Here is a 27,795-nt window from a genome sequence, read left to right as displayed (position 1 = left end):
GTACCTTTCAGCATTAATGGTGCCTTCACAGATGTGTAAGTTACCCATGTCTTGGGCACAAATACACCCCCATACCATCATAGATGCTGGCTTTTGAACTTTGCGTCGATAACAGTCTGGATGGTTCGCTTCCCCTTTGGTCCGGATGACACGATGTCGAATATTTCCAAAAACAATTTGAAATGTTGACTCCTCAGACCACAGAACACTTTTCCACTTTGCATGAGTCTATCTTAGATGATCTCGGGCCCAGAGAAGCCGGCAGCGTTTCCTGATGTTGTTGTTAAATGGCTTTCGCTTTGCATAGTAGAGCTTTAACTTGCACTTACAGATGTAGCGACAAACTGTATTTAGTGACAGTGGTTTTCTGAAGTGTTCCTAAGCACCTGTGGTGATATCCTTTAGAGATTGATGTCGGTTTTTGATACAGTGCCGTCTGAGGGATCGAAGGTCACGGTCATTCAATGTTGGTTTCCGGCCATGCCGCTTACGTGGAGTGATTTCTCCAGATTCTCTGAACCTTTTGATGATATTATGGACCGTAGATGTTGAAATCCCTCCATTTCTTGCAATTGCACTTTGAGAAACGTTGTTCTTAAACTGTTTTTTCGCCATGGAATATATAATATGAACATATCTGCTATTTGACAAAAACTTCTTGAAATATGCATTTTTTCATTTTAAGCACAGTAGGTGCAGCCTCTCTCCCATTAGCGCACTTTAATTGCTAAAAAAAAAAAGGGGGGGGGGAAACAAGTGGGTTCCCTTGTAGATACACTTTGGACTGTGTCTAAAATGGCCATAAAATGTTGTAGATATCAGAATCAGAATCAGCTTTATTGTCATTACGCAGGGTAACGAGATTGAGGCCATTCCATACAGTGCGATGTGTGCATACAAGAAAACAATGTGTAAATATATAAAAATATAGAAGTGCAAAGAAAGGTGTGGCCCACAAATGTGACACTGTACACTCTATACAGTGGATGAAATGAATATATACATGAATATCTACATGAAAAAAACAGGGTGGTTGGTGGAATGGGTTATTGCACCGAAGAGAAGGAAGTTATGAGGGACAATGGGGCAGTCCGTTCAGGGTGGTTATGGCCCTGGGGAAGAAGCTGTTCTTTAACCTGTTTGTCTTGGTTTTTATGCACCTGTAGCGCTTCTCAGAGGGTAGCAGGTGGAACAGGTCAGAGCCAGGGTGGGTGCTGTCCTTGATGATGGCACTGGCTCTGTTGAGGCAGCGGGAGGTGTAGATGTCCACCAGAGAGGGGAGAGGGCGGCCGATGATCTTCTGAGCTGTCTTGACCACTCTTTGCAGCCTCTCCCTGTCTGCTGCAGTGCAGCTGCCGTACCATACTGTAATACAGTAGGTCAGCAGGCTCTCGATGGACGAGCGGTAGAAGATCAGCAGCAGGTCAGGCTTCAGGTTGTACTTCCCGAGGACTCTCAGGAAGTGTAGCCGCTGCTGAGCCTTCTTGATGATTGATGTGGTGTTGACTGTCCAGGAAAAGTCGTTAGAGAATATTTCCTGCATGTTTGAAACTATAGCAAAACGCCACAGGTGGGAGCATGATAAAATGAATGTGCAGTAACATATCAAGTGTCTCTGTGGTAGGCCTTACAGGGTACGGTAACACCATATAGTACACGCAAAATCCTCATTTAAATAAGCCGGTTTGCACCACTTTTGAATTGTACACGCAGTGTTAGCAGATCAGATGCAAAACACCCACTAATACTACACGCTATTTTATAGTCAAGTGAATTAATGAACTCATAATATGGTCTACATATGGTGAATGTTTATATTCAACTTGGAGAAAGCGAACCACCAGGTTTAAGTAATTAACGGTTAAGCCTATAATAGATTAAGGAGCCGTAGTTTGACAATCGCATGTGGACTGGAATTAGCTCTCTCATGAGAAGAAGCAATAAAACCAGGCTTTGGAATGCAAAAGTTATAGCTCTATCCTGGAGGAGAGATTCCATACTTATCTTAACGTCAACCTACAAGTTATGGTATACATCTGTTGTCTTTCCAGGCACTTACACACGAACATCTCCTTTTATGGTCAGGATGTTCTCTCCTGACTTATCTCACACACAGAGAGACAGGAAGGAGGAATATAAAACTGATGGTTTGGCTTCTCCAAGGAAGGAGTCTTTCATTTTTAACCTGAGCTCCTCCAGGTACTGCAGACCTGTATAATGACGCTCACATGTAATGAAGCAACTTTTTGTTCAGCAAAGCGTCTCCGACGTCTCTTTTGATCCGGCTGCGCTGCCGTGTTGCCCTTCTATTTTGATCTTAGTAGATCAGGCCCTTAGTGTATAAAAAGTAAATGTACGTCAACCAGGTGCAGCTGAATCTCAAAGGTATGCCTTTGCTGGCTGACAGTTAATATGATTATTTAGAAGACCATGTCACAGGTGCCGTTTGTATGTGCACGAATAGAAATAACCTTGTGAGACAAAAATTAGCTCCAGTGGATGATGGTGACACCGAGCAATTATCCCTTGACTAACTATGAGCTATAAACGGTATTTTTTTAGGTAAGCACATGTTTGCTTATCACTCTGTGTATTTCTGTTATGGTTTCAGGTATATTCAGAACTCCCAGCCCTACCTGAACAACATGACAGCCGTGGGCTGCATGATGTCTCTCGCTGCTGTCTTCCCTCTGGGCATTGATGGCCTTCATGTCCACAGGAAACATTTCCCTGTCGTCTGCCAGGTACACTTTTAACTTCTCTCAAACACTGAATTTCCTTTCCAGCTAATAACAGTCTTCGCCCAGTTGTCATGGAGACAGGGCTTTATATAGACATTTATATGGTAGGCTTTTATCTGTGGCTTGGGTCCTCCGACTGCTGTGAGGGAAATCCTGAATGGGCTTGATGATATATGAACAATTAGGCTAAGTAAAGAGTGGTCAGTATCCTTAACTTAAAAAACGAATCCTGTGTAAGATAAACTTCTTTATTTGGTGATTCCTAATATGTCCAAAGGTTAAACACTCTGCGATATCAAAAGATATGAAGATGACTACTCCCACAACAGCAATGTTTTGGATCTGCCACAATAATGTAAAATATTAAAATGAAAATACCTTCTCTTTTCTAATTGCTTGACAGAAATTACATATATGGATTGAAATACTTTTCAAAATTAGTTATTATGTAAAATTACCTTCCAGGAGTAACCAAAATACTCGACCAATGATGTGAATAGGCTAAACCAGGGGGGGTCAAACTCATTTTAGATCGGGGGCCACATGGAGAAAAATATACTCCCAAGTAGGCCGGACTGGTGAAATCACGACACAATAAATTACAAATAAAAAAAACGTCAGATTGTTTTCTTTGTTTAAAAATAAAACAAGCACATTCTGAAATTGTACAAATTATAATGTTTTTTTTGTTTGTTTTTTTTACAATTACCTGTTGCGGTTATATATATTATATTTGCCATTATTTATATTTTCGGAATAAATTATGTGATAATGTTCATCAGCCAACTCATTGGTGTTAATGTTCAATCCATCAAGATAAAAAAATGTATATCAAAATCAAGTTACAATATGTTATTTATGTAGTTTGATCATTTTCCTCAACTGATGTACTAACATCATGTGGTTTATTTTGTGCATATGTAGCATCATCTACAAAAATACAAATAATTGCTAATGCGACATCCAGTGGACACATTTAGAACAGCTGTTTCTTCCATTCCAAAAATTTCAGGTTCATTTCTATACTTAGCAAACTCATACCGCGGGAAAATGTTAAAATTATGGAATATGACAGAGTCAGATGACTGCCGATTTTGTTGTCAGGAGTCTGAATCCACCCTGCATTTTTTGGTATTGTCATATTGTGTCTTCGTTTTGGGTGGAAGTTGAAAAAATGTGTTTAAGGATTGGTTTCTTTATGAAGCTTGATGTGGTTTCTGTTATTTTGGGAGAGTTCATTGACAGTCATGATTTAGTCAATTTAATTATAGTACTCGGTAAAAGGTTTAAATTCAAGGCCAAAAACAGATAGTCACTTAGTATTACTTTCTTTAAAACATTTATTCAGTATTTTTTAACTTTAGAAAGTTACATGGTTGAAAACGATAATGATGCCAAAAAACATTTAAAAAAGATGGGAAGTCCTCAAAGGCTTTAGTTGAAAGTGTTATTATGTTTATAGATTATATGCTATCTGTTGTTGTGTTCCCTAATTTGAGTGACCTGAACATAATCTGGACTGTACATAAATGTTTTTTTTTGAAAGTGTAATTTTGTTTATATATTATATGCAATCTGTTGTGTTCCCAAATTTTTAATTTTTAATTTTTTTATTTTAAATTTTTCATTTTTTTTTTCAGTGTACATGAATGAAGGTGTGTGTTGCTGAGCCCGACTTGGACATTATCTGGACTGGACCTGGTTTTAAAAACCCTTTAAACAAATCTAATTTCATTTAGAACCTGGTCTGGTGAAGATAAGGTCCTTTTTTTTTTTTAGATAAGATAAATGAATATTTTCTTGGATGAAAAAGAAAGTAAAACAATATAAAAATAATTACATAAAAAAAAATAGTAATTATTGAAAATGTTAGTGGACCAGCAGCACATACAATCATGTGTGTTTCAGGGACTGTGTCCCTTGCAGAAGTGTTGTCCATGTTGTGGGAACCAGAATATTGGTAGCAGAAAGGAACAACCCCTTTTGTGTGAGTGGGTGTGCATGAGTGTGAATGGGGGAGGGAGGTTTTTCTTTTTGGGTTGATGCACTAGTTGAAAGTGTATCGTGTGTTTTTTCTATGTGGATTTAATGAAAAAAAAAAAAAAAAAAAAAAAAAACTCATATTGCGGGCCGGATAAAACCTGTTCGCGGGCCTGATCCGGTCCTCGGGCCGTACGTTTGACACCCCTGGGCTAAACCTTTACACCCTTAAGGTGCATGCATGCTTTGAATGCTGAAATCGCCTGGTGTTAATTGTTCTGCAAAGAGTTGGTCAACTTGACAAGTTTCTACACCATTAGCTTTGTTAGCATTGCGTGTCTGCATTGTAATTCTACATCAATCATGTCAAAGCTGTGTTATATATGCCTATCATTCACAATCCCTTTATACGACCAAAAGGCGTGTCTTTCTTTTTTTTAATGCATTTTAAGCATACAGCAATACGAGGTGGCTAACAGATAAAGCAGATAATGTGTCTACTTTATTGTGCCCATCAAGCCCTCTAAAACAGTGGTCCCCAACCTTTTTTGCACCATGGACCGGTTTAATGTAGGCATTATTTTCCGGGACTGGCTTTCCACTTGTACCAGATAAAAATACAGCAAAAATAAGTGCATGAAAAATACAACTCACTATAACGCTGAATTAGTGGGAGCCTTGGGCTTGTGTCTTTGCAATGAGATGCAGATGGAAATCAGCCTAAAATCTGTCACATTTATATTTTAGATGTTCATTAGTGTGCATTGTATTATGTCACAAAGCTATAACAAATATAACAAATGACAACTTACTATGAGGAGTTTTATTGCACATCTATAAACAAGCTTATTGGTGTGTCTAGTGGGACAGGCGAAAGTGAAGTCGGAGAAATTGCAGTCGTTTATAAAATATTTAATGTTTTTCTGCGGCCGGGTAGCAAATGCGTGACGGACTGGTACCGGTCCCCAGACCGGTAGTTGGGGACCACTGCTCTAAAAAACATCCCAAAACCGCCCACAATACTCATGACTTGAATATTAACCAAGTATTAGGGATATTATTATTATAAGCGGTAACATTGACAAAATCATTTTAGCCACGCCTTGATCACAGAAAGCTAACTAGCTTTGGCTGTTATATTAACGTATTGAGCTGGTAAGTTGCTGCATCGCCTCTGAGCTAGTGAAAGATAATTCTAGAGTATAAATCATGCCTTTCAACTGGATAGTAGAAGGTTGTAGCCACAAACAGAGAAGTTTGTGAACTATGACATCCAACTTAGACACGGCGATCAAACTTTAGTATTTATTCATATAGGACTTTCCATGCACAGGCAAGTGGCAGAAAGGGCTGTATAAAACAAAACAAACAAACAACAATAATAGAAGAAGAGAAGAAAACACATGCATTAATACACACGCACATACAAACACACATACAGCACTATTGATAATAACAGGGCAAAAACTAAACATGCACGGCACCGAGGATTTGAGGTAAAACGCCACCTTTCTGGCCTCCACACTAAAGAATAACTAAAATTAATGTCGTACATGTGCATATATTTGATCACGTTTTATACTATATACATACACACATACATACATACATATATATACTGTGGACGCTGCCCAACACCAAGACGCTGGGAAAGCTTCAGTTCTCAAGAAAATGGGTTTATTTATCAAAGGCGGGGCAGGGGGAATAAATGTAGTCAACTTTAATCATACTCCCAGTCGGTGTACTTTTCATCATGCATTTCATCACATTAGAATTGTCCAACATTGGTTGCCGCCCGACAGCGTCCCATGCAGAGGCAGACTGAGCCCAGGTTCTGCCCCTCAGCCAATCTGCCTAGGGCCACATCTCTGCTGGGCTGAACCTGGTCACACCTCCGATAGGACACTGAACAGCCCGGCCCCATAGAGACAACTTTCAAATTTCCCCGTCCTAAGCTCTCTGCTTAGCTCAGGTGCTTCAATTTCCTCTTCATACTTCCTGGACAGGGCGTCTGCATTTTGGATCTCCTTGCCCGGTTGATGTTCCACTGTGAACTTATGATTTTGCAGCTCAATGAACCATCTGGTGACCCTGGCATTCTTGTCTTTGTTCGTGGCCATCCATTTTAGGGGGGCGTGGTCGGTCACTAACAGAAACTCCCGGCCCCAGAGATAGTACCGGAGATGATGAATGGTCCATTTGATTGCGAGGCACTCCTTTTCAACGGTTGAATAGTTTGTATTATGTTTCTGTAGTTTACGACTGATATTTATATCACTTGGGCCAGGACCGCCCCGATTCCCGTCTCTGAGGCATCTGTCTGAAGGAGAAACGGTCTGGTGAAGTCAGGGGACACCAGTACTAGTTCTTCACACAGAGCCTGTCTGAGAGTCTGGAAGGCTTCCTCTGCCTCCTTCGTCCACCTTACGTGACGGGGAAAGCGGTTGCTTGTCAGGTCATACAATGGGGCTGCCACAGTAGCAAAGTTATTAATAAACTTTTGATAGTAGGACACTAACTCTAGGAAGGATTTCGCCTGCTTCCTTGTGCTGGGTGGGGCCAATTCTGGATCCTCTCCACCTTTCTCGTCTGTGGTTTAACGCACCCCCGTACTATAGTGTAGCCCAGGTTGTCCGTCTACTGGATCCCCAACCTGCACTTCTTTGGATTTGCTGTCAGTCCCGCTTGCCTGAGTGCTCCAAATACTGCCTCCAGATGGCGTGGATGAAGCTCCCATGAGCTACTGTGGATGATGTCATCCAAATAGGTCGCGGCGTATTGGAGGATGCGGTCCATCATCCTTTGAAACGTGGCTGGTGCGCCATTGACCCCAATTGGCAGGACCGTATATTGGAACAGCCCGTCTGGGGTGGAGAACATATTTGAACCGGCTCTTGGTGTCAGGGGAACCTGCCAATATTCCTTCGTAAGATCGAGTGTACTGATAAAGTGTGCCGGGTCTAGTCGTTCCACCAGCTCATCTACTCTTGGCATCGGGTAGGCGTCGAACCGGGAGACCTCGTTCAGTTTCCTGAAATCGTTACAAAATGTAAGAGTTCCATCTGGTTTTGGGACAATAACGATGGGGCTCGACAAGGGGCTATGGGACTCTTCAATGACCCCGAGCTCCAACATTTTCCTCATTTCCTCTTGTACCGCCTTCAGACGGGCCTCCGCAATGCGAAATGGTCTCTGCCTTATTACCACACCTGGCTTGGTGTTGATGTCATGGGCGATCCCCTGGGTGCGGCCGTGCAGCTCTGAGAAAATGTCTCTGTTTCGGCCTATAAGCTTCTTTAGGTCCTGTGCCTATGTGGGAGACAGTTCTGTTCCTATCACTTCTGGTGGCTTTGTCTGTGGAGAGAGGGTGGTTAACAAGGCCGGAACCGGGGTTGTTTCCAAAGTATGCCATTTTTTCAGCAGATTTATATGATATATCTGATTGCCTTTTCGCCGGCCTGGCCGTCTCACCTTGTAATGGACAGGACCCATCTTCTCCACAACCTCATACGGCCCCTGCCACTTGGCCAGGAACTTACACTCATGCGTTGGAACCAACATCAGGACTTTTTCACCTGGTTGTAGCTCCTTAATCTGTGTTCCTCGATTTTAGGTGCGAGTCTGCTCGGTTTGAGCCGTCTCCATGTGTTGTCGCACCAAAGGCCACACCTTCTTCATCCTCCCCTGCATCTGCATCTAGGAACATGTTTCAATGCTTACATAAAAAAATCTGTCTGTGAGATAAGAGTGGAACCAGTTAAAAAACAGTATCATAGAGGCCCACCAGGTGTCGAAGTCTCTTTAATAAAATGTGACGGTCTACTTTGTCAAAAGCAGCGCTTAGATACAGCAGAACCAGCACTGTTAGTTGTTTATTATCTAAATTAAATAAAAATATTTTTTTAATTTTACTTAAAAACTGTAAGTTGGATACAGGTCAGTAGTTATTAAAAATCTTCAGAAAGGGAGCGACGGAAAGACACCTGTCTGAAGAGAGCAGTTCATAAGAGTTTAAAGCTGTTCCTCAAAGAATCCATAAAATGATTTAAAATGTGATGTAGGAATTGGATCTAAAAGGCAAGTTATTGGGTTTATTTTGGAGAAAACTCTACCAAGTGTACATGCTTCAACCAGGACAAAACTCTCCAGTGTTTCCTCAGGCAAGGACAACAAATCAGCTGTGTCAGCATATAAAACTTGTGTTTGGAGACCAGAGCTGATGTCTTTGATCTTGGTTCTGAGGTGGTCCGCAAAGTTCTTGCAAAGGCTACTTGTTCAAATATAAAAAGTGGAGAAGATGAACCATGGGTGGCTTTTATGTTCTGTGATGAGTTGTGAATATTGTTGAATTCTGGCCTGTTTGACTGTGTTATTGCAGGTCTTGAGTTGTTGATGTAAAATCTGATAATGTATTGTTAATTTGGATTTCCTCCATCTCCTCTCCGCACTCCTGCAATTTGTTTTTAACTGACGTAATTGTTCATCGTTTATTCACAGAGATGTAGGTTTCGTTTTGATAATTTTTGTTAAAAGTGGAGCTACTGAGTCCAAAGTTGATTTCAGTTTACTGGTAAAACGATCAACGATGACGTCGCATGATGCAGGTAAAATTTCAGCAGGAGTGTTCTGTAAAATCTTAATATAATTTGCAGCCACTCCAGAAGTTATGTAGCGTTTCCTGGTGATATTAAGAAGACACAATAGTGGTCAGACACAGCCAGGTCAACAACAGAAGACAGGCCATGGCTTATGACCAGGTCCAGGGTGTGTCCCCTGTTGTGAGTCGGCTGTGTGACACTGTGAATCCCGCTCGGAGGCCTTCTCCGCCTGCGAATGACCACCTCGGTCCAGGGAGCCCTCTTGTTTGGAGTGAAACACGAAGATCGCGGGCAGGAAGAGGACGGGTCCCAGAGGACTGTGTCTCCATTAGCTGAGGCGGGCTCACCGGTCTTCGATGTTTCCAGCCAGCTGAGTGAGTCCTTCCTCTGCATCTCGTCTGACATGCGATGTCTTTCTGCAGGTCAGCGATCTTTTTCAGTAGTTGCTCTCTTGATCTTGCGTCGTCGTGCATGACTAGCATCTTTTTAACTAGCATTTCGTAAAAGATGGCATCGCTAACAGATTCTTGAGTCCGGTTGTTAAAAAATGTGCATGATGGCGAAAAAGACACTAAAAGACGCTGGTTTGCAGCACTTTTTTTTTCCCTTCTTGAGGATTATGATTCATTCTTCATAATTCTTCCCACTGAGAGTGGATTGTTTTATTGTGTTCCAAGTTTTTTTTTTGTTTGTTTAGCGCTTTGCAATAATGCTCCATGGTGCTTAGGGTTTCATTCAATCTGCATCTATTTAGCACACAGCTTCTAAAACTTGTAGATCATACCCCTTATATGCAGGCTTAAAAATATAATTTGTCCCAAAGTAATCATTGGCTCTCATGAAGTCTGCATGGTGAAGATACTGTTGATGTTGTTGAAGGGAAAAGCGAACGTTGTGATGCGCTCTGTGAAATTAATACGCCACCGTCTGCTTAAAATGACAAAAATACATAAATATTACATGGTATTATGAATATACCTGTTACTACATTGCATATATACTTACAGTGTGTATGTAAAACATTGATGGAGGTTTTTGGATGTTTTTAGAGCGCTTTATTGGCGGATAAGAGCAACTTCCAATGGCTCCACTGTTAGCTGACTTTTGGTCGTGATAATTTAAGAGTTAAAATGTTTTGGGGTTTTAAAAAAAATAAAAACAAAGGTGTTCTTGTCTTATATAAGGGATTTGAATAATAGGCAAAATTCCAAAAAAAAATTGAAGTTCCCCTTTAAATAATAAAAGAAAATAAGATATGATCTGCCTGGCAGTTTTCAGATTTTTGTGTTATTTTTCTGTCTATAATGCTTTTTTTCTGACTGGTGCTCTTATTTTTTAATACAACTGAATAAAGTTTTTTTTATAGTTTTTTTGAAAATATTTTTTCAAAAATCTGCGATGCGGTGAAGCCGCAATGTAACATGGGACCGTTTCAAAACAAGTTACAGGTTACAAAAGCTTGGCTGCTGACGATACACACAATGAATAAGCACAGAGATGGCCTAAAAATAATAATCAATTCAGAATCGTAATAAATAAGCATCGCAATTTCAGATTTTTTTCTGGCACCCCGACTAATAATATATTAAAAGATGACTTTCAGAAAGCTGTGAAATCTATTATGATTGGTTAAATAGAGACACCTGGAAACATCCAGTGAGATGAGTATCAAAAGACCATAATGTCACTCTGAATTAACAATTAAAAATACCTATAATTTACCTGGCTTTGGCTCTGCGTGAAAATAACTATGCAATTCAAATCAAATCTATCAGGTGATCATCAACAATTGCTTTATTGAAAAAAAAGCAGGTTTCAGTGTTCCACAACCACGTCACCAGGATCAGCAAGACCGTAGCAAGCAGAATCATAGGAAAGTGTAACCCATTTAACTGTCATTTAAGTGTAACCCATTTAACTGTCAAACTGTCGACTGTCACTCCCCGCCTCGCACACGCGCACGTAAACCCTCACACAGACCCACAGCTGTCCAAGCCTCCCTTGACGCATTCACAACTTCACAAACAGTTGTACTAAACAGAGCTTTACATCACACATAACTTCAGGGTGGCCACACTATATCACGGTTTCATCTACAGCAGGGGTGTCAAACTTTAGATCGGGGGCCACATAGAGAAAAATCCACTCCCAAATGGGCCGGACTGGTAAAATCATGGCACGATAACTTAAAAATAAAGAATACTTCAGATTGTTTTCTTTGTTTAAAAATAGAACAACCACATTCTGAAAATGTACAAATCATTATGATGTTGTTGTTGGGTTTTTTTGCCGGATAAAAACTGTTATCAGGCCCGCGGGCCGTACGTTTGACATCCCTGATCTACAGAGTTGCTGTTTGCATCCAGGCAGCAAGAAGACTTTCTGGTTTTACCGTGCGAACACGCACTATGGTCATGTCACACGTCATGGTCAAATCATTTTAAGAATTTTCCTCCAGTTAGTTGGTTATGATTTTGACAAAACACACAATAAATATCAACTGAATTCAACAATACAAAACAATGTAACAGTATAGAAACACTAAAATAATGTAACATCGGGAAATTTCAACAAAAGTATCAATCCATCAATATTCACCTTGGTATTGATTTGATCAATATTTGAAACGATATGCCACCCTTACTGTAACAATCACCCGATTATTAAAATAGAATATTAAAAAGAGCCGAGTTATCCATCCATCCATTTTCTACCGCTTATTCCCTTTGGGGTCGCGGGGGGCGCTGGAGCCTATCTCAGCTACAATCGGGCGGAAGGCGGGGTACACCCTGGACAAGTCGCCACCTCATCGCAGAGAGCCGAGTTAATTTAAAATATTTTTCATGTAACTTTATAAACTTTTTTTTAAGGTTTAAACAAGCAACACTTGTCAACAAGCGACTTTGGGCCTGATTTACTAAAATCCTAATGCCACGCGCTAAACAGCAACTAATAGTACACAAATTGCGTGGACTATTAGTGGGCATGTTGTGTGTTATTTACCAACACTGTGTGTACAATTGTAAAGGGGTGCAGACCGCATTATTTAAATGAGGATTTAGCGTGTGATATACAGGCATCACCATGGAGACACTCGATCTTTTACTGCACATTCATGTTTTCGTGCTTCTACCTGTGGCGTTTGCTATGCAAGACACATCCAACGTGCATCTACAATGGAAATCATTTTTTTCCTTTTTTTTTTTGCGCTGAAGGTGCGCACATAGGAGTGAGGCTGCACTTACTCTGCTCAAGACGCAAAAAATGCTTATTTCAACAAGTTTTTTTCAAATAAGATATGCAGTACAGGCCAAAAGTTTAGACACACCTTCTCATTCAATGCGTTTTTATTTATTTTCATGACTATTTACATTGTAGATTGTCACTGAAGGCATCAAAACTATGAATGAACACATGTGGAGTTATGTACTTAACAAAAAAAGTTAAAATAACTGAAAACATGTTTTATATTCTAGTTTCTTCGAAATCGCCACCCTTTGCGCTGACTACTGCTTTGCACACTCTTGGCATTCTCTCGATAAGCTTCAAGCACACCTGTTAGGCGAAAACCATTTCAGGTGACTACCTCTTGAAGCTCATCGAGAGAATGCCAAGAGTGTGCAAAGCAGTAGTCAGCGCAAAGGGTGGCGATTTTGAAGAAACTAGAATATAAAACATGTTTTCAGTTATCTTACCTTTTTTTGTTAAGTACATAACTCCACATGTGTTCATTCATAGTTTTGATGCCTTCAGTGACAATCTAGTCATGAAAATAAAGAAAACCCATTGAATGAGAAGGTGTGTCCAAACTTTTGGCCTGTACTGTATGTTAATGATATATATGATAAATGAAAAAAGAAAGGGCATTGAAAAAATCAGCAGCAGACACCAAATACATCAGTTAAATGTGTTTTAATCAACCCCTTAACTCACCCAGCATGTAGCTCTAAAATTATAAAATTATATTTTTGAATAGACAATATGTTTAATATTTTTTATTTCTGACAGACCATGGAAATATGTTGACACATGCACTTATGACAAAGGATTATATGTCAGTCGTCTGTCTTTGCAGCGCGAGCAGCGAGAGTGTGTCAGTTTGCACGTACATTTCAGACGTGCTAAATAGTGCTTGCTAAACAGTGATGAGTGTTGAAAAATCACACTGTGCGTGCTGTGTAATATATTTGCGTTTTCTTCTCCCAGTAGTGCGGGCGTTCTGATGATCAGCATTTATTCTGTATATTCAAAGAAGTCTGAGACGCAAAATGGATTGTATGTCTTATTCTGCTCACTTAACATACAGAATCCACTTTGCATGCGTTTAGGAGATCAGCGTTGCGTGTGTTATCGAGTTTAAATAGTTCTTAAATGCTTTTATTTACAGTAACATAGTGTTGCAAATCCACCTGTCCACTGCCGCGATTCGTTTTAATGACATATGAGTGTCTCAAAGGGCTGCACAAGCCACGACATCCTCGGCTCAGATCCCACATCAGGGCAAGAAAAATCTCAACCCAATGGGATGACAATGAGAAACCTTGGAGGGGTCCACTGGTGCTAATAAATTAAAAACGGTACTATAATGCCTCTGAATGATACCAGTATTTTTTTTATTTTTATGGACATGATGGCGGGCCGTCGTCACATCGTGACATTTCTGGTAAAACTAGCAAAGGCGCATGTAAGGCAGACACAGTGTTGGAGACAGAAGAGGGAGAATGGACGCATTTTGGTTTAAAAACTAATTATAAAGGTGAAGCTATAAACACTGAAGCGAGGCACTGCAAGCGATGCTTTAAAACATTGCTAGCTACCTAGCATTTTATGTCTATCCGCAATCGGCAGTGTTTTAGCTACTTCCAAATTACTAATCATCGCCCACATGGCAACAAATCAACTTTGTTTCTTACAAGTATCATCCCTGCAGGACGATGAATAGCTAAACATGCTTCACTACACGCCAAAGGAGGATACAATAGCTAACCGCTAACAACAAGCTAACTCTCCTCTAACGACACCAAGTACAAGAGGTGTATATAGTCGATACTACAATAATTACTTTGATATTTTGTATTATCACAAAATCTTTTGTAATTGTTTTTACTTTAAGTATGACCCTGTAACTATACTTGGTATTAGATTGATACCAAAATTTGTAGTACCAGCCAAAACATATGTGAAGTGTCCAAACAACAGAAGAATAAGTGTTTAACCTATAGTAAGTGTTTAAATATTTTAACAGAAATGTAGATAGAACATGCTAAAACAGAAAGTAAGAATTTTTTAACAGTAAATGAACAAGTATAATAATAATTAATTCCTTCATAATTTTGACAAAATAATACAATCAACTATGACACAATTTGTTACTGCATATGTCAGCAGCCAATTTAAGAGCCTTTGCTTACTTACTACTAAAAGAGAAGTTGTCTAATAGTGTTTTTCAACCACTGTGCCACGATGTCGTGAGATACAGTCTGGTGTGCCGTGGGAGATGATCTAATTTCACCCATTTGGGTTAAAAATATTTTTTGCAAACCAGTAATTATAGTCCGCAAATTATGTGTTGTTGTTGAGTGTCGGTGCTGTCTAGAGCTCGGCAGAGTAACCGTGTAATACTCTTCCATAACAGTAAGTAGTTAATTGCTTTGTAGATGTCGGGAAACAGCGGGAGGCAGCGTACAGGTAAAAAGGTGTCTTATGCTTACACCAAAAATAAACAAAAGGTAACTGCCCCTAAGAAAAGGCATTGAAGCTTAGGGAAGGCTGTGCAGAACGAAACTAAAACTGAACTCGCTACAAAGTAAACAAAAACAGAATGCTGGACGACAGCAAAGACTTACTGTGTAGCAAAGACTGCGTTCACAATGTACATCTGAACATGACATGACAATCAACATTGTCCCCACAAAGAAGGATAAAAACAACTGAAATATTCTTGATTGCTAAAACAAGGTAGATGCAGGAAATATCGCTCAAAGGAAGACATGAAACTGCTACAGGAAAATACCAAAAAAGGAAAAAAAGCCACCAAATTAGGAGCGCAAGACAAGAACTAAAACACTACACACGGAAAAACAGCAAAAAACTCAAAATAAGTTACGGCGTGATGTGACAGGGCGTGACAGTACACCTATGTATCATGTCTTGTGCTAGGGTTTAGTGCTCGGGAATAAACAGGCTGGTTTTGTTGAATATTCACTTCTTTTATTTTGTTAGTCTGTCAAAATCTGTCTCTCTCGCTTCACGCTCCTTCCTTCTCCGCCTCTCCTGGCTCTTCTTCCTCCCCGGGCTCCTCACGCTGCTTTAAATACAAGAGACAGGTGATCAGACAACCTGTTCCAGCTGGGTTATCTACTCACCTGCAGCTGCTCCGTAGCCGGCTTCCGCACATGCTCCGCCCACAGGCGATGCGTGGACCACGCCCCCTCCAAAACCCACTTTGAGACAAGAGCTATATTGATGCATGGTTGGTTATGGTTTAAAGTCATATCCAACAATTGCGAGAACAACGTTTTATTGTCAAAATCGGCTACTGAGTTTCATTTTTTTATGTTTTCTGCTGGTGATGTGCCTCAGAATTTTTTCAATTAAAAAAATGTGCCTTGTCTCAGAAAAGGTTGAAAAACACTGGTCGAATATATGAACGACGCACAAAATGTTTCTTTGCTTGCAATAAGAAATGTATGTTTAATGTATCATAAGATTTGTTTTTAAAATAAGCCAATAATGAAATTTGTTGTGGTGCCACTTATTTTGAAAAGTATCGAAATACCTGTTTGTACCGGTACCAGTACCAAGATATTGGTATCGGGACAACCCTAGTGCTGACTTTGTCTGTTAATGCTTCTGGTATTATTTTCTCAATTTGATGAAATATCCACTTTACAAGTATTGCAAGTTACCCTGTTGTCTTTTTTTCAATCAAATAATTCTAACGTTTGTGTTGCTCTATCGGTGCCGTGCGTGGGGACGTCATCCATGTCCTCAGGCATCGATAACAAAATCGTCAAATGATTCCCAGGGATCGAAACCCTGGGAGCCGGTTCTCAACAACAACCAGTTTTCGATTCCTATCCCTAACTGCCCCATAGTATGACGCCGTCATAAAGCGGTGAGTAACGTTAGAGTTAGGGTTAGGACGCTGTAGCACAGGGGTGTCAAACTCATTTTAGCTCAGGGGCCGCATGGAGGTTTTCTTTGTCTTACTTTGGCCAAAAATAGAACAAACACATTCTGAAAATACAAACTCCGTATCCATACGAGTTGGGAAATTGTGTTAGATGTAAATATAAACGGAATACAATGATTTGCAAATCCTTTTCAATCCATATTCAATTGAATACACTACAAAGACAAGATAGTTGATGTTCAAACTCATACATTTTTTTTTTTTTTTTGCAAATAATAATTAACTTAGAATTTCATGGCTGCAACACGTGCCAAAGTAGTTGGGAAAGGTCATGTTCACCACTGTGTTACATGGCCTTTCCTTTTAACAACACTCAGTAAATGTTTGGGAACTGAGGAGACACATTTTTTAAGCTTCTCAGGTGGAATTCTTTCCCATTCTTGCTTGATGTACAGCTTAAGTTGTTCAACAGTCCGGGGTCTCCGTTGTTGTATTTTAGGCTTCATAATGCGCCACACATTTTCAATGGGAGACAGGTCTGGACTACAGGCAGGCCAGTCTAATACCCGCACCCTTTTACTATGAAGCCACGTTGATGTAACACGTGGCTTGGCATTGTCTTGCTGAAATAAGCAGGGTAACATTGCTTGGATGGCAACATATGTTGCTCCAAAAGCTGTATGTACCTTTCAGCATTAATGGCGCTTTCACAGATGTGTAAGTTACCCATGTCTTGGGCACTAATACACCCCCATACCATCACAGATGCTGGCTTTTCAACTTTGCGCCTATAACAATCCGGATGGTTCTTTTCCTCTTTGGTTCGGAGGACCCGACGTCCACAGTTTCCAAAAACAATTTGAAATGTGGACTCGTCAGACCACAGAACACTTTTCCACTTTGTATCAGTCCATTTTAGATGAGCACAGGCTCAGCGAAGCCGACGGCGTTTCTGGGTGTTGTTGATAAACGGTTTTTGCCTTGCATAGGAGAGTTTTAACTTGCACTTACAGATGTAGCGACCAACTGTATTTACTGACAGTGGGTTTCTGAAGTGTTCCTGAGCCCATGTGGTATAATCCGTTTATACTTACATCTAACACAATTTCCCAACTCATATGGAAACGGGGTTTGTATTACGATAAAAATAGAGAAAAAAATACCCGCAGCGGTAAAGTTTAGATCCATGAAGGAAAGAAGAAAGTTAATGAATGTTTATAACTGAATACATTTACATATTTATAAATTTTTTATGTTTTTTTTATTTATTTTTTTATGAATTAAGTAACGTTTATGACAACCTTTTTCCAAAACACAATATAGAATGTGAGATATAACAGGATAATGCATACATTTATCATTTGTTTTCAAAACGGTTACAAAAAAGTGGCACCCCAAAAATTTACTGTGGGATGCCATTTTTATGACTTGATGGGGTCCCTGGGACCCCATTTTGAAAATCCCTAGCGCCAACACTGATGGAGTATTGGTGCGTGCAAAACACCAGCAGGCGGCAGTGGCCTGCGGGCCGGTTCTAATATCATCCCGGAGAAAATAGATAATTCAGTTGCGTGGGGATTTGCCCCGTGGGCCTTGACTTAGACACCACTGCTGTAGCATAATGTCGTGGGCAAAGTGACGATTTACCTGGGGGGTTCACATTCATGTCAGAGTTTTAAATTCATGCAAAAAAACTAAATTGCAAACCTTTAGGTCCGAGTTTTAAAAAGTTTGGTATCAGAGAGTCGGTGGATTTTGACTTGCAGCCAAACACTTTGAACTTGATTTGATCTTGCTGGAAACAAACCGTGCACATCTCCGGTGTACAGCTGATGAAATAAGTTTTTAGTTGGTGTCACGTTCAGCCCCTTGCGACTCAGGGTCGAACTAATGAACAAATTAAATAGCAAAAGCAACCGCCGATCGAAAAATATAATTACCTTCTCAACATTCCCTCCTTATTTAAAGGGCCTTCCCTTGTGTTGTCCAACGCAAGACAGCAAAAGCAGATTCACAATGTCAGTGCCGAATTGCTGCGCCTCCTGGTCGTTCAATTTCATTTCAAGGTCCTTTTAGAAAGTCTATTATAGTCAGACAAGGCTTTTAATGATTGCAAGTACCCTTGAAGCTGATTTGATTCATTTGTTTGATATATTAAACCACCCTCACTGTGAGGTCTTTGATTTCTTTTTCCTCTCCACTAGTTCCGCTTGTGGCTGCTTGGTCTGGGTTTCAGCCTTGCGTACGGCAGCATGTTTACCAAGATCTGGTGGGTGCATACCGTCTTCACCAAGAAGGATGAGAAGAAGGATAAGAAAAAGGTAATTGCAAAAAGAGAAGCTGTGAGTGGGATTCTAGAGAGCGTAGTTAAATCCTGCCAAGCTGCAGAGTTCAGCATTCTTTAATCATCTCCTACAATGTGAGATGATGTATTATCCAATCAAGTGTTTTCTTTTTACATTTACTCACCCTTCTTGGATAATTGAACGTCGTGTGTCGTGTTGCAGCTATAAGTCATGCCAGTCGACTCTTTCAATGTGGATGGGGGTTGATTAGTATCCATTGCTATAGACCACCAACGGTCAAACGGCTTCCGGAAAGAAGCTGTTCCCCCAATTCTAACCCTTGGTGCTGAGTGCCAAGCAGGGAGGTAATGGGTCCCATTTTTATAGTCTTTGGTATGACTCGGCCGGGGTTTGAATTCACGACCTACCAATCTCAGGGCGGACACTCTAACCAGCATTCACCACTCTATGCAGTGCCTTCCTTTCTTTGGCTGTGGTGCCACACCTGCTGTGCTGAGAGTACTCTATGTAGATGCTCCTAAGGATGGAGATCCCTCTGCCAGAGACGCTGGTGTCCTTTCTTGAGCAGACAGGAAGTGTTGTGGCTCCAAGTGAGGTCCCGAGATAGAAGCTGACCTTCTCGAAGTACACCACCATGTCCTTGGACATTGATGCAAAGGTTGTTACTTTTGCACCAATCCACCAACATTTTTAACTCCTCATCATGATGCGTCCCATCACTGTTTTGTCACAATAGGTGTTCCGTTTTCCCACGGTGTGTATGGGAATTACTCAGCTCGCAATTGTCGAACTTTTTCCCTTTTTATTTGACTCTTGGCATTCAGGAGTACAAATGCAGCAGATGTAGAAGTGAAGTAGCATTGAGCAGTAGATGATGAGTGGATAAACAGTTGAAATAGCAGGTGGAATGAGCAGGTAATAACCTAAACAATGTCAAATGTACAGTTTCAGGTATCAAATAAACACTGGATGCATTTAAAGACAGTTACTTATTCTCCCACTCACCACAGTATTTAACACTGGCAGAATAAACATCACATACAATGACACTTACCAAGCACAGCACCAGTATAAATAGCAAACTACACATAATAAAACATCTGAGTATAAATTAATATACAGTCTTGGTCAAAAGTTTACATACACTTGTGAAGGACATAATGTCATGGCTGTCTTGAGTTTCCAAAAATTTCTACAACTCTTATTTTTTGTGATAGAGTGATTGGAGCACATACTTGTTTGTCACAAAAAACATTCATGAAGTTTGGTTCTTTAATGAATTTATTATGGGTCTACTGAAGATGTGACCAAATCTGCTGGGTCAAAAGTATACATACAACAATGTTAATATTTGGTTACATGTCCCTTGGCAAGTTGCACTGCAATAAGGCACTTTTGGTAGCCATCCACAAGCTTCTGGCAAGCTTTTTGGTTGAATGTTTGACCACTCCTCTTGACAAACTTGGTGCAGTTCAGCTAAATATGTTGGTTTTCTGACATGGACTTGTTTCTTCAGTATTGTCCACATGTTCTCAATGGGGTTTAAGTTAGGACTTTGGGAAGGCCATTTTAAAACCTTAATTCTAGCCTGATTTAGCCATTCCTTTACCGCTTTTGACGTGTGTTTGGGCTCATTGTCCTGTTAGAACACCCAACTGCGTCCAAGACCCAACCTCATGGCTGATGATTTTAGGTAATCCTCCTTTTTTATTGTCCCATTTACTGTCTGTAAAGCACCAGTTCCATTGGCAGCAAAACAGGCCCAGAGCATAATACTACCACCACCATGCATGGGGTTCCTGGGATTAAAGGCCTCACATTTTCTCTTCCAAACATATTGCTGGGTATTGTGGCCAAACAGCTCAATTTTTGTTTCATCTGACCACAGAACTTTCCTCCAGAAGGCCTTATCTTTGTCCATGTGATCAGCAGCAAACTTTAGACAAGCCTTAAGGTGTCGCTTCTGGAGCAAGGGCTTCCTTCTTGCATGGTAGACTCTCAGTCCATGGTGATGCAAAACACGCTTGACTGTGGACACTGACACCTGTGTTCCAGCAGCGTCCAATGCATTGCAGACCTGCTTTTTGGTGGTTCTCGGTTGACTCTTGATCATCCTGACCAATCTTCTCTCAGCAGCAGGTGTTAGCTTGTGTTTTCTTCCTGATCGTGGCAGTGACAAAACTGTACCATGCACTTTATACTTACGAACAATTGTCTGCACAGTTGCTCTTGGGACCTTAAGCTGCTTTGAAATGGCTCCAAGTGACTTTCCTGACTTGTTCAAGTCAATGATTCATTTTTGCAGATCTGTGCTGAGTTCCTTTGACTTTCTCATTGTCGCGTTTGTAACCGAGTCTAATGACTGCATTACATGAGCCTTATTTAAATAGGGTCAGAGAAGTCAACAGGTGTCGTCAATCACTAACATGAAGTTAAGAGGCCATGCCATGAAGCTAATTTGATTTCATTGTAACTTTTCTACATCACCAAAATTAATAATGTATGTTGCTGTATGTATACTTTTGACCCAGTAGATTTGGTCACATTTTCAGAAGACCCATAATAAATTCATAAAAGAACCAAACTTCATGAATGTTTTTGTGACAAACAAGTATGTGCTCCAATCACTCTATCACAAAAAAATAAGAGTTGTATAAATTATTGGAAACTCAAGACAGCCATGAATGACATTATGTCCTTCACAAGTGTACTGTATGTAAACTTTTGACCATGACTGTAGGTATGCAATGAGTAGACCATAAATGAATCCATAAAACACAATATAGATAGCACCACTATAACATTAATACACATCACCAACATCTATGTACCAATATCAATAGATCAATACTAATAATATACAATCTGTACTCATGAGTCTTATGTTTAGGTTTCAGTTGTACAAACGTATTCACACATCTCATACAAACAAACGCGTACTATTCAATCAATTAACCAGACCGTTGACACGTTTGTACAAACACTATGCAGTTTGCCATAATTCAATTACATTTCCCATAATGCTCGCGGTATCAGGAAGTCACTCGCCAGCTGATTTAAAATCCACTCTTAAACAACATACACTTAACCAAACAAATGTAACGTTCAAAGCACACGGTACACCCGCAAACCAACTAACACAATAGCAAAGTAGCACTGCTTTAATCCGCACGTTATTTTGGCACTTTTGTAACATTGCAAACATTCGTTTAGGACAGCAGTTTAGAACCGCAAGCAAGATAGCGTTTACCAGTAAACTTCGACATTACAGAGCACAAACTTTGCAAATGCAACACAGTTAAAGTAGACAACATAAAACCCACAATATAAAGATAGACCAAAAAAAAGCGCTTTACCAGTTGGCTGTACACCGGGTCAAGATGTGAGTACTCTGCATAGGCGGTGTTTGCTTTTCAAACAAATTCCGGTCATTTAAAGGGACCGTTTCGCTAAGAAGTACTACCTGTCAACCGAAATCTCAGAAAACACAACAATATGGGTGTTTAGCAGTGCAGTCATAGGTCATTAGTGTGAAGAGGAGGGGACTCATTACACATCCCTGGGGGGAGCTGAGGGTGATGAAAGGAGGAGACAATGTTGTGGAGCCTGACAATCTGTGGTCTGTTGGTCAGGAAGACCCAGTTCCTCAGTGGAGGACTCAGCCTTAGCATGTTCAGCTTCTTTGCCTGGGGATGTGGGATGATGGAGTTGAAGTCCAGGAAGAGCAGGCGAATCGTTGGGACTTTAACTTAACTTTAAATGTACAAATATCAACATACAAGTACTGTTTGGAACTTCCTCACAGTAAAATGTTTCAAAGCAAAACATATAACAACTCCCCCGGCTAGAATATGTTTCAATTAGTGTTTGACAATTGTCTCTATTTTACACAGTTTCAATAAATGTAACGCATTTTTTTACCGGCCCGAATAAAATGATCGCCGTTTACGACTGTCACTCACCCGGTTTCGTCAACACGTACGTGCAGAGAGCGCGTGAACACATAAAAAACAGTCCGAGAGAAGCAACAAACAATTTTCAGTCATGTTGTTGTTATAATAAAATATACATTCAAAGACAGCTAACACTCGCTATCCAAACTGCTATTATTAGTTAACGACACATAAAGCTAATGCGTGTGCATGTGTTACGTACATACGTACTTACGTCATTACGTACGAGAAGCCGTAAGAGGGCGGGATAAACTGTAAACTACATTTGAAAGTTGGCGCCTCCTCGAGGCATCTGTGTTAATGTTGCAAACAGCCCCTTTAAACAAGTAGCCCAAGACCTGCATATGTCATAAAGCATTTCATAAAACAAAACACAAATTTAACAAACGTAGCAGCATTTTAAAGCCAAGACTTAGCCCTTTCAAGTATCATTCCTCTCACCAAACAAACTATTAATTAGCAACGATTTGCATTTTCACATTTACACTAACGTGGATATCAACATCCGGCATATGTAGACCAGGGGTGTCACAAGGGTCTTGTTTTTTTATTGGCTCATAGAACATTCTAAAATACAATGAAACGAGCACAAGAAAAAAACAGCAGCAATTATAGGCATCAAGTAACAGTACAAATACTAATAACATATTGACATACAGGCTGTTTCTTATCTTTAAATAACGTATACATCACAGTTCAGTCTATTTACATAGATTGGTTTTAAGCCGATTAAAATATTCAACTTTGGTCTTTGAATGCTTCACCTTTTGAGTATAGACTTAGACTTTCTTTTATTGTCTATCAAATTCGAACTTTGCATTACAGATAAGAACAAAATTTCATTGCATTAGCTCATGGTAGTGCAGGATAAAAAAGCAATAAGGTGCAGATATAAATAAATAGATTACTGTACAGATTTAATATATTGCACTTTTGCATATGCATCCAGGTTTATGGATGTATGTTATATTGTCTTTATATTCCAGTGAGTTAATCCCATTTTTGGGGGGAATTGAGGGGATTATTTTAATGCATTCAAGAGTCGTACGGCCTGAGGGAAGAAGCTGTTACAGAACCTGGAGGTTCTGCTACGGAGGCTGCGGAACCTCTTTCTAGAGTCCAGCAGTGAAAACAGTCCTTGGTGGGGGTTGGAGGAGTCTCTGCAGATTTTCTGAGCCCTGGTTAGGCAGCGGCTTATTGCGATCTCCTGGATAGGAGGAAGAGTAGTCCTGATTATCTTTTCCCCCGTCCTCACCACTCTCTGCAGAGACTTCCAGTCTGAGACACTGCAGGCTCCAGTCCAGACAGAGATGCTGTTGGTCAGCAGGCTCTCTATAGTGCCTCTGGCTGTGGTCTTTCCATTCGACGCAAAAAGTGCATGCGCTGCTGAGCTCTTTTTACAAGAGCTCCGGTGTGTAGGGACCAGGTTATATTGTCAGTTATCTGCACCCCCAGAAACTTGGTGCTGCTTACCATCTCCACCGCTGTGCCGTTGATGAAGAGTGAAGTGTGGCTGGACTGGTGCTTCCTGAAGTCGACGATGATCTCCTTGGTCTTGTCGACGTTTAGGACCAGGTTGTTGGTTCTGCACCAGTTAACCAGATGTTTCACCTCCTCCCTGTAGTCCATATCGTTGTTGTCACGGATGAGGCCCACTACTGTTGTGTCGTCCGCATACTTCACAATGTGGTTAGTAGTGGACCTGGCGCAGCAGTCATGGGTCATCAACGTGAACAGCAGCGGACTCAGGACGCAGCCCTGGGGGGAGCCGGTGCTCAGGGAGATGGCACTGGAGGTGTTGTTGCCCACTCTCACAGACTGTGGTCTGTCTCTGAGGAAGTCAAGCAGGGCAGTTTGCTCACCAAGTGCTGTGGGATGATGGTGTTGAATGCCGAGCTGAAGTCCAGAAACAACATCCGCACGTGTGTGTCCTTTCCTTCCAGATGTTCTAAGCTTAGGTGGAGTGCAGAGGAGATGGCGTCCTCTGTAGAGCGGTTAGGGCGATAAGCAAAGTGGTATGGGTCGAATGTGGGGGGGAAGTCTGGAGACAATGTATTCCTTTACCAACCTCTCGAAGCGGCCTTCGTATGCGGCCTTAGGTGACAGACCTTATGCAGACCTTGTAAATACAAGGAAAATTAAATTAATTTTAATTTAAACAATCTTTTAATAATTTTCTAAATGAGAGTTTCTCTGTGGTGATGCCCTGTATATTACACCAGAGTTCCCCAATCGTTTTTCCACCAGTAACCGGTTTAATGGATACATTATTTTCAAGGAATGGCTTTCTACGTGTGGCAGATAAACACAGCAAGAAAATGAGCATGAAAAATTAGCCTTTGGCTACAATCTGGCACATTAACATTTTATATGTCCATTAATGTGCACTGTCCCATGCACTATAACAAAGGAGTTGTAATATACATCTATTAACAAGCTTATTGGTGTGTTTAGTGGGACAGGCGAAAGTTAAGTTGGAGAAAATGCAGTAGTTTATAAATTAATTATTTTTTCTGTGCGACCCAGTAGCAATTGTGTCACGGACCGCTGGGTGGGGACCACTAAATTACACGCTAAATCATCATTTAAATAAGGCGGTCTGCACCACTTTACAATTGCACACACGGCGTTAGTAAATCCCACGCAACACGACCATTAATAGTACATGCATGGTATTTTATAGATTGCACACACTGTTTAGCGCATTTTATTTGGATTTTAGTATGGTAAATCAGGCCCTTAGTTCCCAGAGAACGCTTCAGGGAACTCAAAGAAGACAATCAAGCTACAAACACGTGTAGGCAGTAATGTCGACTTGCAGACTCCATTGAGCTTTTCAGTCAACCTGATTGCAGATGGGAAGCAGGTGAGGCGATTCATTGTCCCACCCCAAGACCGGAAAACGGGGAAACTAAAGATGAAATACGACAGAGTGTCAAACTAACACTAATACTAAACACATTTGTTGTCACTGATGCAGTCGGGCCGATGGGTATTTCCTATATGTGTGTCTTTTTTTGTCTTGCTGCTGTCACGGCCCAGTGCTTTAAGGGCAGATTGTATTGGCCTCCGTTAGTGATGGATCATTGTTTCTGCCGCAGCTCAGGCTAGTCTATTTGTGGCTTCATAAATCCCCCCCTTCAAACAAAATGACATACAGAGGATTTGTGTATTTTCCTTGTGTGACCCTCATCTTGTGTACCATTGCAGCACCTGGAGCCCTGGAAGCTCTGTGCGACTGTTGGCGTCCTGCTTGGCATCGATTTCTTGTCTCTCATCATCTGGCAGATTGTGGATCCTTTGCATATCACTGTGGAGGTACACTCACATTGCCATATATTCTATTTGGGGGAGGAAGAAGACATCATTGCAAACATAACTGCTGTTTTGGGGGTAATAACAGTGGTTCTTAAAAGTTTTTCACCAAGTCCTATCTCAGAAAAAACTTTGCTCTCCAAGCGTCATCATAATGACCAACATCAAAATAAAGTAGCGTAGTCGACCCAAGTTCTCATAAAAACAATGCAGAGGTTTTATTTAACAAGTATATTTAATATTGTTGGCCACTGTAACATTACACACAGTTTAAACAGTAACACTGTTTGAATATAGGAAAATAAAACACTACTTTAATCAAGTGATTCTTTGGTGTACCACTAAATGAAGCCCGCGTATCACAATTGGTACACGTACCACAGTTTAGAATCACTGTTTCAAACATCCATCCATTTGCTACCGCTTATCCCTTTTGGGGTCGCGGGGGGTGCTAGAGCCTATCTCAGCTTTTTAATCACAAATGTATGTCAATAAAAATTTTTTGTCTATATTATTTTTATTACCGTTAGTTTTTCATAACTGTACCACTATTTACTTCTCAGTGATTTGACAAATCAATGCATAGAAAGGTCAATCCTAACTTTATACTTACCTTTTTATAAACTTCTATTTGGTCTGGATGGAATTACATTTTAGATACACTGAAAATTATTCTGTTATATTTACAAATACTGTTTGGTTAAAGTTGTGATTTGTAGTAATTGGAATTACGATTCAAGACATAACATATAATTTATTCCTCAACCATCTTAAATGAGTTTATTCTTGTAAAATCTACAAACTATTTCTTGTAATATTATCTCTGATAATTATATTTCAGCTTTACCTTGAGATACAAGTTTAATTGGTTCTGTGACCCAGGGGGGGTCCCCACATCTGCGGTCCCCTCCAAGGTTTCTCATTGTCATCCCATTGGGTTGAGTTTTTTCTTGCCCTGATGTGGGATCTGAGCCGAGGATGTCATTGTAGCTTGTGCAGCCCTTTGAGACACTCTTGATTTAGGGCTATGTAAATAAACATTGATGATGATGATGATGATGACACAGTTCGCACTTTGAAACGTTTGTATTGCAAAATGTTGTCGGCTATTGAAATGAATTAAAATCAATTCTATCGATGTTTGACCCTCAAAACAGCACAATTTTTTAAATAACCAACTTTTACTGTAGATAAGAAGTATTGTATATAAAGTAATACAATATAATGTAGTACCAACAAGCTCATATATAAAATAAACATAAGGTGGAGAGAAATATGTCAATAATGAATAAAAAGCAAAATATTTTGTTGGAAAAAAAAACACTCCATATTCTCAACTGCTCGCTAGTGTTACCATATCTTGAGTTATTTTGTAAAAATATTGAGAAGTAACTACAAAAGTAAGCTTCATTCACTAACCGTGTTACTAAAAAGGTCGGTTAGAATAATACATAATGTCGGATGTCAAGTACATTCAAAGTTGAATCAAAAATATTGAAATTCAATGACTTGGTGCATTTGCAAACAGCTAAAATGATGTACACAGTAAAGTATAACCTGCTACCCAAGAATGTTCAACAATTCTTCTGAACAATATTGAAGAAGTATGTTCTTTTGTATGCACGTACAACACTTAAAACATTTAGTATATCAGTATTCGGAATTAAATTATGGAATGGGTTGAGCAAAGAACGCTCAAAGTGTTTACAAAATAAAAGGAAGAAGAATCTTTAAAAAAACATTTTTAACTTTATTGAATAATGAAAT

The 27,795-nt window shown here is 40.2% G+C and overlaps 1 protein-coding gene across 6 annotated transcripts in view; it reads left to right on the top strand.

Moving 5' to 3' along the window:
• The window catches only part of gabbr1b (gamma-aminobutyric acid (GABA) B receptor, 1b), a 580,862-nt gene that overhangs the window by 484,929 nt on the left and 68,138 nt on the right, over nucleotides 1-27,795 (top strand). For all 6 annotated transcript variants that reach the window (XM_061966778.2, XM_061966776.2, XM_061966777.2 and 3 more), the window contains 3 exons: nucleotides 2,612-2,744; nucleotides 18,659-18,775; nucleotides 25,924-26,031. In XM_061966778.2, coding sequence (XP_061822762.1) covers nucleotides 2,612-2,744; nucleotides 18,659-18,775; nucleotides 25,924-26,031 — 358 coding nt within the window. The remainder of the gene's footprint in view (nucleotides 1-2,611; nucleotides 2,745-18,658; nucleotides 18,776-25,923; nucleotides 26,032-27,795) is intronic.

This window comes from Nerophis lumbriciformis, linkage group LG11, assembly GCF_033978685.3.
Source record: "Nerophis lumbriciformis linkage group LG11, RoL_Nlum_v2.1, whole genome shotgun sequence".
Lineage (NCBI taxonomy): Eukaryota > Metazoa > Chordata > Actinopteri > Syngnathiformes > Syngnathidae > Nerophis > Nerophis lumbriciformis.
The sequence above is the reverse complement of the archived record's forward strand: the minus strand, read 5'-3'. Positions and strand labels throughout refer to the sequence as shown.